The 13302-nt window shown below is 37.4% G+C and overlaps 1 protein-coding gene across 2 annotated transcripts in view; it reads right to left on the bottom strand.

Moving 5' to 3' along the window:
* Positions 1-13302, bottom strand: part of nptnb (neuroplastin b) — a 44291-nt gene that overhangs the window by 7080 nt on the left and 23909 nt on the right. For both annotated transcript variants that reach the window (XM_024295472.2, XM_024295471.2), the window contains exons 3-6: positions 8845-9019; positions 6451-6545; positions 2396-2529; positions 2040-2313 (exon numbers count right to left, since the gene is read on the bottom strand). In XM_024295472.2, the coding sequence (XP_024151240.1) occupies positions 2040-2313; positions 2396-2529; positions 6451-6545; positions 8845-9019 (678 nt within the window). The remainder of the gene's footprint in view (positions 1-2039; positions 2314-2395; positions 2530-6450; positions 6546-8844; positions 9020-13302) is intronic.

Below are 13302 nucleotides of genomic sequence, written 5' to 3'. Positions count from 1 at the left end.
GTTCATGAAGGAAAGAGATGCAGCACACAGACAGCCTGTGGGAAAGTTATAGGTCACTTGCATTAAGCTAAAGACCGCTAACTCAGAGCAGACACTTCAAAAAACAAATCTTAAGAAAGTAAAAAGACCTTTGTTTTAAGATAATTTGTCTTAAGCTGCATTCACACCAGCTGCGTCGACTCACATTGAAGCTTTTAATGAGAAGTCTATGTACAACAGAATTAATTATCGCACATTGCTACGCAAGTTTTTAAGTCGCAGATTCTACATACCAATCAGGTTGCATGCAAAAAGTTGAAATGGTTGAACTTTTTGATCCTTGATCTCAGCATTGTGATACGATATGGATCACAATATGCATCTAACGATACGATAAGTATCGTGATATGTCCCACAAACAATTTTTCACTATTTTTATTGTGTATGACTTAGAAAGAAAGTCTCCCTGAATATTAATACCCCTTTCATTGTAATAGTCATAAAATTAATCTTTTTCAATGATCACAACATTAAGCACTGCAACTATAAGTGATAAACAAGTTCCTTTTACCCAAGCATTTTCTCCTTTTCTTTTGGTAAATTAAGAAATATTTTTTCTTAAAGGGAACAGTCAATTTTATCTATTTCAAAGTTTTTTCAATATGAGAGGGGAAAAAAAGGAATGAATGTGGCTTAACCAATAAGGTATTGTCTTGTCAGCATTTTAAATCGATACAAGTACCGCCAAATGAAATATCGCGATATATCGCCAAATCGATTTCTCCCTACACTCATTTGGAAAAGAAAAAGCCTGGAGAAACATTTGCTGGATTTGTAACGCTTTGACTTTTCGCTCTGAGTCTCTACCTATTGTAGGTGGCGGAAGAGCGCAAATAAACAGTACAAACACAAAAGACAAAGTATCTCATCCCTGGCTCTCATCTGGCGCTGGTCTGGTGTGAACACCACTGGCTGCTCATGAAGCCACGTTTTTGCATGTTTTTGAATGTACCACACGCAGCTGGCGGGAACACAGGATTACTTTCTGTCTTGCAAAAAACAGTTATTTCATCATGACAGTTTTTTTCAACACCAAAGTATTCTAAATTTTAGAAAACATAGTGACCAGCATTTTTTTACTCTTACTCTTGGAAAGTCAGTTTTTCTACCCCACTGGCATGTATATATACATATATATATATATATATATATATATATATATATATATATATATATATATATATATATATATATATATATTTAATGGGAATTGTTAAATTGGATTGCTCTTGTGATTGCTTGTTGCTAGATGAGTGGCAGCTTGGATTTAAAGAGCTGGAGATATGGTTGCAGACTAGGAGGGGAGCAGTTCTGAAACGCTAGAGCACACTGTTGAGCCTTCTCGCTGTCGTGGGCCTAACTGAGCAAAAAACTGATTTTTAAGACGGTGCCCACCTAAAGACCTGCGTGCACTCTTACACCCACAACCGTAGGATGCTTTTAACAGAAGAAAACGGCTGTATCAAGAAAAAAAAAAGCATTAGTTAATAGTGATTTTTCTTCTAAATCAGACTTAAAAAGGGAATTCTTCACTAATTTTAAATTATGGTTCAATCCTTCTAGACCCTTTAGTTCCAGTATTTACATTCTTTCAACTCTTCAATCGTTTATGCAATTAACGTGATTCCAGCAGATTCTAAAGTGGAGAAAAGCAGCTGTTTTGTAACACTTTTTAGAGGTAAAGTGCTTACACAATCCACGTAAATCCGCAGATTCTGTCGCAGACAAAAGCAGTTTCGCGCAGTTATGGTTGATATCAGTTCAGAGGTGATATGAAAAGCCGCTTTTTCCCACATAAAAATCACCTGATTCATCGCCTAAATGGTTAATAATGTACAGTATGTGTTATTTAAGTGTCGCCAACAACAACTCCGGTGTTAAAGGATTAAGAAAAAAATGCAATTTAAGCTTTCATGTAGTTTAAATGAACATATTTGGACATTAACTCTTCATTTATTTGTCATATTTGCTCTTAAAGAAAAGTGTTTTCTTGTATTTACCGTCAGCAAAGTCATCTGGCTTCTTGCGTTTTTCATACACCACAATAATGACCACCAGGATTATAATTTCTGCTAGCACTCCCAGGAAAGGCCAAAGTGGCGCAAGATGGCTTCGCACTCGTAGTATCGTCTCCCTGGTAGTGTTTCCGATCCGGTTGGTGGCGTTGCATTGGTATAATCCAGGATCTGTGGTTATATCCAGGTTTAGGATGTTGAGCTCTGTGTAATTGTCTCTGTTAGTGATGAAGAAGCGTCCAGTGGAATTATCAATGTCCTGAAAGACAGCCATAATTTCTGACGGTAAATGACACACAGCCAGTTGGGGTTTTGCGTGCTGGTATTGTGAGGGCACTCACCTCATAGAAAGCTCCGTCTACTTTTCGCCATATCCAAGTGGGATGTGGATAACCCACAGATTTGCAGTACAACGTTGCATTTTCCCCCTCGTTTTTATTTTCACTTCTCTTGTGACTAATGATCTCAGGTCTTGCTGTAAAGGTAGAAGAAAAATAAGATTAATTAGGGAGACAAAAAAAAAAGACAAACTACACTTCAGTTCTATTTCTTTTTTTTTAGAGGCATTTTTGTGAAGATGTGTATCTTAGATTTAGTTAGATTTCATTTGGGATGCCATGATTCTGTTTAAACCTCAATTTTTGGGGTTCAATTTGCTTCAGTTCAACATATAATTTGTGTATCACAAAACAACAGCAAAAAAAATGTTTTTCATTTTTTTTTCCTGTAATTTGAAAACAAGCAAGTAAAAAGGAAGAAAAACCTTTCAGTTGACTTATGGTATACTGAAATAAAATAATACATAACAAATCCTTCTTTGCACTTTCAATGTAAACATACTGGTGCAGCAGGGATGCAAGGATTCCCTTTACCCATGATTTGGTTCAATGGTGTAGCATATAGTTTAGTTCTAAGCCAAGAATCACGACATCTCTAATATATACTGAATATTTAACTGCTCTAAAAGGTTAAAAATCAATGGACAGAACTTAATATGACTGATTTAAAATGTATTTTCTAAAAATACTGAAAGGTTTCAAATTGTTTTGGTTCGATATACATTTTTTTGTATTATAAAACAAACAAAAAAAAAAATTCGAATTTATAATGAATTTAAAATTTCATAATTAACAATGAAGAAAAATCGTACACAATTCGGTTTTAACCTGAGAATTGTGGCAAGCCTAATTCCTACTAAATATTTAACTCATTTGAAAGGTTAAAAATTAGTGCACATGACTTGATTCAATTAAATTAAAAATTAGTTTTTAAAAATTCCTGGATGTTTTGGTTCAATATATAACTTGTGGATTGGAAAACTACAACAAAAACCCGAAAAAATTCAGAAAAATCTGTTTTTGTAATTTGGTAATAGGAAAGAACATTTTCAATTGGCCTATACTAGCACTGGTGTAACGTAGTAAAATAATACATGATAAATCCGTAAACATACTGGTTTGTAGCAGGGATGGAACATGTGCCCATGATTTGGTTCTATGGTGTAACATTCACAAAATGTGGCGTCTCTAATACATCCTGAATATTTAACTTCTCTTAAGGTTAAATATCATGGATTTGACTTATTTAAAAATAATTTAGGCTACATTCAGAAATCCAACTACCATTGCATGATGGGGAGGGATTGGTAGAATCTTAAAGATTTCATGCCAGAGTTTTTGAAAACTGTTGACATGATCATGAATGTAGACGGCGGCAGTTTGTAAAAGTGTCATCCCCGCCTGTCAATGGACCGCCGCCGCATGAACTCAAAATGTACCCAGGTAGCCACTGACTGATGTCAACTTTTAGAGAATTTTTTTGTTTTTGTTTTACTTTTTCTCAGTATACGGTCATAAACTACTAAAGAAACTAAAAATACAAAAACAATTGCTGCCTTTAAAAGTATTGCTAAAGGTTAGAAGTTAAGCAAATGATAGAAAATATGTACATTTCTTTGTAAGTATTTATTGTTACTCAACCTTGTAAAGGAAAATATGAGGGTTTGAGTAGATAACTGTTAATGTAAATGTGTATGTATTTATGTTAATATGTTTATTTAAAATGCAGGCCGGGTTTAATACTTATGTAAAGATCATTTTCTTTGTTTGATGTACTTTGATTTACTTTTGTTGATTTAGCAATATAAGTTTATGTCTTTTCATCTATTAACTATTATAATTTAATTTTGCATTATATTGATGTTATGTATTGTTATTAAATTAAATAAATAACTTAAAAAAAAAAAAAACGCTGCTGCCTCTTAATTACAAATCCTGCTGGTGAATTTGCTAAAAAAAAAATTGCTTTTTTACGCGTCTTTGAGTATCTTTTAAAAGCACTTTAAAAATACAGTTAATATTATCATTTATTATTTCAAGTTGCAGCACTGTGGCATTCTGGGATATTAGACTGTAATCTTTAAAGAAAAAAAATCCTGGATGTGTACTTGTTTTGGTTTCTGTGTCTAACTTTTGTAAAAAAGAAACATCAGTGGGAGGGAACCAGCTGGAGGAAAAGATTCCTCCAGATGTTCCCAGTCAGGGTAATTCTTCAGTGAATTCCTCAAAAACACACTGGTGGAAAGTAGTTCTAATCCACTACATTATGAGCTGTGATCAGTGAATGTGCTGATAATGAAAATGAAGCAGAGGTTATGGAGTCAAAAAAAAAAAAAAAATCTTGCCCAACTTCCTACTGACCCGTCACCAGAAGAGTCTACATTTGTGTGAGACGGACTCTTTATTTAATTCTGCACAGCACGAGAAAGATAACTCCTGCTTTCCACTCATCTTCAACATTACAATAATTCCTTTCATGCTACTGAGACAGATAAGGGAGAAGCCTGGAGTGGGCATTTTTCAGCTGCGCCTGGTTAGCAGTGCAGGGCGGGGGGGTCTGAGCTCCTCCGTGACATCACGCCACTCTAATTATGGTGCGCACGTGCTCCCTGAACACGGGAGTGGCTAAGCTCATCCGTGCCTCATCCTGACTGTATTATGTCAGTGTGTGACTGACAGCGCACAGACAGGCCTCGGAGTGGTGCTAAAACAGGAAGAAACCTCCATTTCACACTCCTGACTCTGATTATTAATCTCCGTGTGTGAGACAGCGCTCGAGTGACACATGAATCTGAGCGGGATGAGGGGAAACGGAGCAAGGGCCAAGCTGTCCAAGAGATTTTTTAAGGTGGTCGGTAAAGAAGCTGCTAAATCAAATCAGTTCTGTCCAGGTAAAATTTTTATTAAATAAAAAAAGATTTAAAAACTCTATCTTAAAATGAAAAACTGCACAGAATATGCTTTGTAATCACAAAAATGTGCTTTCAATTTAATAAATGTAATGGCTATGAACTCCCAAACATTTCATTAATCTGAATCCAGACAATAAACTTCAGTTCTGCCACAGAGATGACTAGGACCGCATTCAGAGCCTTAATCCTACAACATCACAGAACCCTCCATCTGTTGCCTCTGAGCCGAGTCCTGCAAGGATGAGCGTGCCAAGGACACTGTAGGCGAAGGATCTCAGGGAACTGCTGCCAGACGCACAGTGCAAAGCTGGCGTGCTTTAACAACGAGCTTGCTACCTGGGTCACAAAAAGACCTCAAATGCCTCAAAAACCAAAATAACAGCAACAAATATTCAAAGATTAAATGCAGTCTTTTGTTTAATCTCATCATAAATCAAATTTCTTCTTTCCTGTCAGATTTTTATATTTTATTTTACTTTTTTTCACGTGCATCATCCATTTCGTTACCAGCATTTGCAAGTCTGCGCCACAGCCCGACGACAGTTTGAAACGGCGATGAATGCTGTCATCTCACAATCCAGGGGAAGCAGAGCACACACGGTCATCATCTATGTTATGCAATCAGCCAGCGCTTGAAGACAGCCGCAGAGTAAGAAGCAGGGGCATGCTCAGTCTGCACCGCGGCAATTTACCACTCCAAATTGGCTTTTGCGCCACACAAAGAGAGTTCGACTCGTCTTTTCTTAGAGAGGACTACTCACTCTAGCTGATGATCTCGCCGTTTGCCCGAATGAAACCAAACAATAGTTTACTGGTCAGAATCATTAAAATATATATATATAAATGTGCAAATATTATCATTTTAATATATATTTCCTACATAGGACTTGAGTTTTTAAGAGTATGTACAGTCTGTCTATTTTGCTCCACTCTCATCTTGGATGGAAATCCGCCTCAGGAACTCTCCCTGTCATCACTACTCCACTGGATGAGCGGAAGCATCTTTGTCAACGAGGACACTCTTCAAACAGCTCCCGACATTTTGACTCGATGCAAGCGTTAGATAACATCAATGTGTCAACGCAAGCTAAATTAATTCAAGAAACGGTTTCTTAGAATTTCTGGCAAAAAAAAACAAGATCTTACCTTTTACTTCAATCGTTGCGTTTCCGTTTGGTGCCATCTCAAATGTGTAAACACACATGTACTTCCCTGCATCATCCGCCCGTGGTTTATTGATGCTGCAATCAGACATGAAACACAAGGAAAGTATGATTCCAGGGAAAATAAACTACCAGTCACCTACCTGGTCTGCAAGGGGGCAAGCACATTAAGGCATCTGTTCTCAATTTAGTGCAAGTAATTAGCTTCGACTAAAGCAGTGAAAGCCTGAAGGACCTGCAAGTCCATGGGAGACAAATTAAGCTTTTATATTACAAAACAGCAGCTCTCCTCAGGCATTTCAGCTCTGAGGTTCAGAGGATCGGAGATGCAATGTGACAAGGAAGTGACCAACTGGTTCGGTCTAGTGGCTAGTAAGAGTTGAAGCTGTGTGTGTGTGGAAGTGGACAGGAGCTTTGTGCTTCAACAATACTGCACATAGAAAAACCCAACATCGTTTTGGAACTTTGGATAACATATATATATTTACAATTTTTTTTGATTTGTTAATGTTAATGCATGCATATAAATAAAAAAGTTAAATTATATTTACTGAAAAAATGTTTTAAAAAAATATCATAAAAAAATTGAGTAAAAAAGCAAAAAATAACAGCAAAAAACATTTATTTACAATTTCTAACCTTGTGGTTATTTTTAACAATGATTAACTGGCTCTCTTCCTTTGCACAAACCACAAGTAAATGTATAAAAAAAATAAATGTTGCTTATGTGCAGATTTTTGTGTGTTTTTAACCATAGATGATACAGAAATTCAAGAATTCATTAGATTTTACTAAGAACTGCAGTAAAAAGCTTAATGAGGACATCAGTCATAAATTAGGCCTCTTCATTTAGCATCACACTTTTTAAGTCTTTATTTTATTTGCCAGAAGTGTACGTTTCAAAAAACACTCATCTACTGTTCTTCTATTTGTGGGAACAACACAAATCCCCATTAATTATTCAAACATTTTTGGCTTTCCTTGAAAAGAGCTCCTCTGCACAGCACTTTTGACGCAGCAAAAATGAGCAATCCTGCCTTCAACCTGCAATAATATTGTAAAGTATGTGGATATGGGTAGAAGACAAGAGTGGGTATATTTAAAAGATTTGATGAATATACCCATCCAGGATTTACCCCACCTTTGCCCAACAGTAGCTGAGATAGGCTCCAGCAACCCACTGATCTCCAAAGGGATTTAAAAAATGGATGAAGGAAGCAGCTCTAATGGTGATAAAGGATGGAAAATTGTAGATTGCCTCTTTGTCAACTCTCATGTAATCCCTTTTTTCTGTCCTTCAAGAAATTCTTTAGAACTTGTGGAGACAGGATTTACTATTTAACAGGGATGTAGGAAAATATTGATTCAATGAAATATCGCGATGCTTCGTTTGGCGATACTTGTATCGATTTAAAATGCTGTCACGACTTTACCTATAAGCAAACGTGTTCAGCATCTAGTTGGCAGCACACCATACCTAACCTATATTAGCAGTTATACACCACACAAAAACAACAAGAAGATCTTGTGTTAGATCTAGGATTAGGCACCAAAGTTCAGTTCCAAGTATTAACCGTTATAATTTACGCAGTTATATCGAAACCGAAACAAGCTGCTCCAAACGTGCCGGATTTCGGTGCTAAGTTTCATTGAGCATCTATTTGTCTTTGGACATATCAATAACTTCTACTCTCTTCAGTACTTTCAAGTTCTACCCAATCCCTTTGTTTCTCCTGCGATAGTGGGCGGGCTCATATGAAGCCAATGACGAGGCGAGCATGAGAGCGGTGTGCGGCAAAAGAGCGGCGGTTTCTGCGAAAGAGGGGAGGAGGTCATCATTTACGGCTCAGAGGTTGTGGAGCTCTGATCTAATAGGAACAGGCAGGACATCAAAAAACAACACTCAAAACATCGATTTTTTACGCGGCGGTCTTAACCATGCGTCAATTTGTGACTTGGGAATCAAAATGTGTTGACTTGGAAAGATGTAGACATTATTTATATTACTGAAGTACCAAAATTGGCAACAATTAGGAACCAAAACCATAGAACCGTGTTGGCAGCGGAACCGCATAAAACCTAAGATCTTCACCCATTATTAGCCTTACGGATATTGTTATCGTTACAGAGCTCAATCAGACGATTAGAACTCAATTTTAACTTGGTATTGGTACCAAAACTCTGACAAAGTCTGAGTCGTACTTTTAAAAAGCAGTAAAATAATGTCTCTGATGCCGTCTTGGGTTATATTGCAATTTATATTGTATCATGATGCATATCGCATCGCAAGACTCTTGTTGATGCGAAGTCTTGAGTCTAATGATATCCCTCCTTCAACAAGTGGAGGAGGAATTTTCCTCTTGAAACTTCTGGTCACCTGAAAATTGTAGTCCTCAGGTCTGTTCGGGAGTTTGAGATCTCCTGCCCGTTCTTCATCCAGAAGCTGTACGTGTGTGGCCAGTGGGCAGTGGTGAGGTTACAGCTCATGACGACCGGTTTGCTCGAGGAGTCCAGCGACAGGATGACGTGCTCAGAGGCATTGATCTTTGGTTCTGGAAAACAAAAGAGCATCAAACATGATCTCAGAATTAGGGCTCAGATCTGTTATAATGCTTCCTCCCATGCTGTAGTAGCTGTAGGCAGCGTGCTGTTTATAAATGTTCTGTGTAGGAGGAAGCCTGTGAAGAGAAGTTCACACAACAAATAAATAAAGAGAAAAACAAGATCACGTATGCCTCGGAAAAATTTCTATCTGCACTAAAGAAATGAATAAATTAGACGGTGTCTTTAGAATTTTTTTAACATTTGTATTTATTCTTTAGGTTGCAGCAGGAATGTTAATGTTGCTTTAATTAGATAGAAATTTTAGTACCTTTTATTTTTTAGACTTTTAAAAAATGTGTTTTAATATGCTTGCTGGATCCATAATTATAAAAAATATTTCCCATTGCCATATTGCTTTAATCAGTTTGAGAGTTCTAAATTATTATTAATTTCATCCATTTCCAACTAGAGTTCAAATGATGAAAATTTGGCTTTTACTGTGCAAAACCAACAAGATATGAAACAAATGAAGTTGGTGTTTTTCCCTTTTCTATTTGTGTGCTTTTTGGCTTTCTCCTCTTGGGTTGTGGATGGATTCTGTGTTCCTCTATTTCAGTCCCTTTTCTTTCCAGCCTTGGGTCACACTGGGCTGATTGCCGCACCTGCACTGTGATGCTTATTACGCCCCAACAGCATGTTTCTTCAATTTTCTTTGCGAGAGAACCCAATGTCTTCTTCCAGGTGAGGGCAGAAAGATCAATTGAAAATTTTACTGCTGAAGTCACAAAATAAACACTGGCTTGGTAGATAATCCAACAATGCTCAGAAATGCTCAGAGGGCACTATTTTATGGTACACACCAAGGTACTGCAGGGGTTTTTGCTTACCTTCCTATCTTAGTATAAAATTTGACTTAATTCTGTTGATCTCAATCGGGACCTTTTAGCTGTGACATGATGGTATTAACTCTCACAATCCCATACTTTGCTAAATCCTAACAAATCAATGTTTGTTTTGCTGCTTTATTCCATAAGTCTTGAACCCGAAGAGTGATTTATCCTGTTTTTTTTTTGGCATTTTGTTTGCATTTATAAATGTTAGATCAGTTGACGGTGCCATCATGTCATTGTGTTGTTGTAAAATTGTTTAAAGAAGTCAATTTCTTTGACTTGTTATAAAAGTAGATTTACAAGAAACTTCTAGCAGTAGTTACTTAAAACTGATGAATGAGCATCATTTAGGGATTATATAAACAGTTGAAGCTGAGAGGACAGATGCATTTCCTTTACATGATCAGTGGCAAACAAGAGGAGTGTAAAGGTGGACTCACAACGAATGCGATCCGCATGGCAGAGGCAGCCTGAATTGGGGCGGTTTGAGCGAAAGATGCGGCGCGAAGGTCTGGCAGCAGCATGATTTGACTGGTGAGGCGCGAATTGGGCAGCACAACCACAATTTAAATATCTGAAGTTTGGCCCTTTTATAAGCGGTCTATGGTCACCGAGTCGCATCTGCTAATTAGGAAAGCTTTCAGCATGTGACATTTTCAGTGACTCAATCAGCGGGTAGAATACCAATCCAGGGAGTGTTTTTGTCCTGAACTTCCATCTATTTCCTTAACCCGCTGGAGCCATGTGGTTGCAGAGCTCATCAGGCTACTCTAGGGCGAAGGTGGGTTAGACTCTGGACAGATCGTCTGCCTTTGCTTCTGCGGCAGAGCTCACTTGTTCGATATGCCAGCAGTCAGAGCCGTGCAGGGTGCCAGGTTGGGCCTAATCAAAACATTTTAAAAAAAGAAAAAAGGTCTCCTAATTCCCCCCCCCGGTTAATACTAGACAGTGAGCCTTAAAGCTCAGCCACAGGGACACAGAAACACAGTGGAGGCGGCTGTCATACAGACACAGCATATGGAGAGAGAAAGAATGTAGAACTATTCACAATAAATAAACCTGATCTCTCAATATCATCTGTGTCTTCCATACATTCTAAATAGTGATCATCCTAAACAAAACATTCTTCTACATGCAGCCGCGGCATCAAGCTCAGGTAGGAGGCGAGCAGTGAATCCGCTGCGCAGTGAAAGAGGGGTAGGGCACACAAATTTGTTGGGCTAATCGCGTTCAGTGTGAATGCACCTTAAGGTTAGCATTGTCTTCTAAAGCTACGTTCACTTTACCCTCGGCAATCTGCGTTTAGGCTACCACTTTGAATGACAAGTATCTATAAACACGCATATATACCCATTTGGTACTTCTGCATTCAAAACGGTTGCGCTTATGCATCGCCGCACAAGTTTCTACGACCATTTTGGGGTTTTACGTAGAAAACAAACATCCACACAATCAATACAATAAATTTGTTTTTGCTTGTTTCTGATTTACAGCAATTTAAATTAAGAGTTACTCAGAAACACTATTTTGAGCATTGTTTAAATGTGGCAAAAATGTAATAAAATGTTTAATATGTTTGAAATGTTTAAAGAACCAAATAAACCGCCCACCATCATCAGAAAAATGCCACCACAACAGGTCAAAAACACCAAAAATAAAATTTTCATTGGATTTGGTCTTAACTGAGTGGTTCATTAGCTGTGAGTGTGGCCCTGTGATGGACTAGCAACCTATCCAGGGGATACCCTGTAGCTGGGAAAGGCTTCACAAATTTGTGCACAGAACAGAGCAAGAAAAGATGAATTGATGACAAAAAAGGATGAAATTCAAATTTCGTAGGTACCAAAAAAAGCAATTGTTCAAGCCAACTCTAAATAGTCTAAAGCAAAGACCCCAAATAAAATATGCGATTTTATACATTACCGTATTTTCAGATCTATTGATGGATTTTATAAATAAAAGCACCATAAAATAACTTGTATCAAATCTTCAAAACAAATGTTTCTTTTCAGCTATAGTTTATAACTGTTCTGATTTATACATATTTAGGAGATTTTTTTTATTTATTTTTTTTTTCAGTAACACAGACGCATGTCCAGATTTCAGTCCCTTGAATTTTGCTTCATCACCCAACATTGTACACATTATTCTGTTTCCATCAACCACTAAGGCTGGAGTTTTGTGGGTGGAGTACCAGGCTCACATTCTTCAGATGGAGCTGATTTAAACAAAGTTGAAATGAATGGCTGCCCCTGGCTGATGATGTAACACTAAACAGACCTTTGCTATTGGTTATACAACAATACCAGGGTCTGGTTCTCAAAGATGATCATGGAGGCAGTGGGTGTCATCCAACAGCAAGGTGCCCTCTGCTCTGCCTTTGATTTGTGAACAGGAAGTCCTAACGGCATTGCCCCTCCCCCTCCTTCAGGGCGGCCCAATCGTGGCTCAAACGGAGCTCCCGAGGGGAGGAGTGGAGAGAAGGAGCGTCATAATCCTACTACAGACCGCTGCTGCAAAGCCACTAGCAAAGCAGGAATCACAAAGGGGCAAGAGAGGCTACCGAGACTCGCAGTTGACTTCTTTTAGCATTCACAGCAACCTCTTCCTGTAGATCTGGCCGCTGAAACGCTAAGGGGATATTTCTCCCCTCCCCCACCTCTTACAAATCTCTTTTCCTGACAAAGCAGAGCTACATCTACTATTAATAGTATCACTCAGACATGCGCACATACTCAACATGAGGTACATAAATTAACATTTAGAAAAAAACTGCAATTTAAGCAGAAGGTTGTTTGTAGGACACAACAGATATGATGCTGGACTGAAGGTTGAAGAGAACATCCCCGTATCCCTGTGGAACATTACTAAACAACAAGTACCACATAGATAACTGTCTTTACTCTTATTTAGAGTGGCAAATTTGTGCTTTAGATAGTTAATAATAAAGATTTTTTGTTTATCTTGAGTAGTCTAACTGATGAAGATTATTAATTTTTCTAAATATTATTTTTTTCTTCAAAAAAATCTTTTTAAGAAATGACTGATAAGAGTACTGGCATCTGCAAAGAATGGTCTAGTTGCACTACTAAAAGCACATTTGTTGTATTTATGTAAAATAACAATTATTACTAAATTAGCTACTGCCTAATTTGGTACTAAACATTTTATTTAAAAGTACATTTTAAAATGTTGTGCTTTGAATAGAGAAAATGATCAAGCTCTGGACTAATGTGGTTTAGAAAATGTTGGAAAAATAAAAAAAAATATGTTAAAAAGAGAGCATTAAAAACTCAGTATTAGCTGCTTGTGTGGGCGTTGATTCAGTGGTAAAAATGTATGAAAGTACCAAAAATACAAAATAATATTGTACAGTTTTACAGCATCAAATATAAGTATAA

The sequence above is a fragment of the Oryzias melastigma genome, linkage group LG3, assembly GCF_002922805.2.
Source record: "Oryzias melastigma strain HK-1 linkage group LG3, ASM292280v2, whole genome shotgun sequence".
In the NCBI taxonomy this organism is placed as follows: domain Eukaryota; kingdom Metazoa; phylum Chordata; class Actinopteri; order Beloniformes; family Adrianichthyidae; genus Oryzias; species Oryzias melastigma.
The sequence above is the reverse complement of the archived record's forward strand: the minus strand, read 5'-3'. Positions and strand labels throughout refer to the sequence as shown.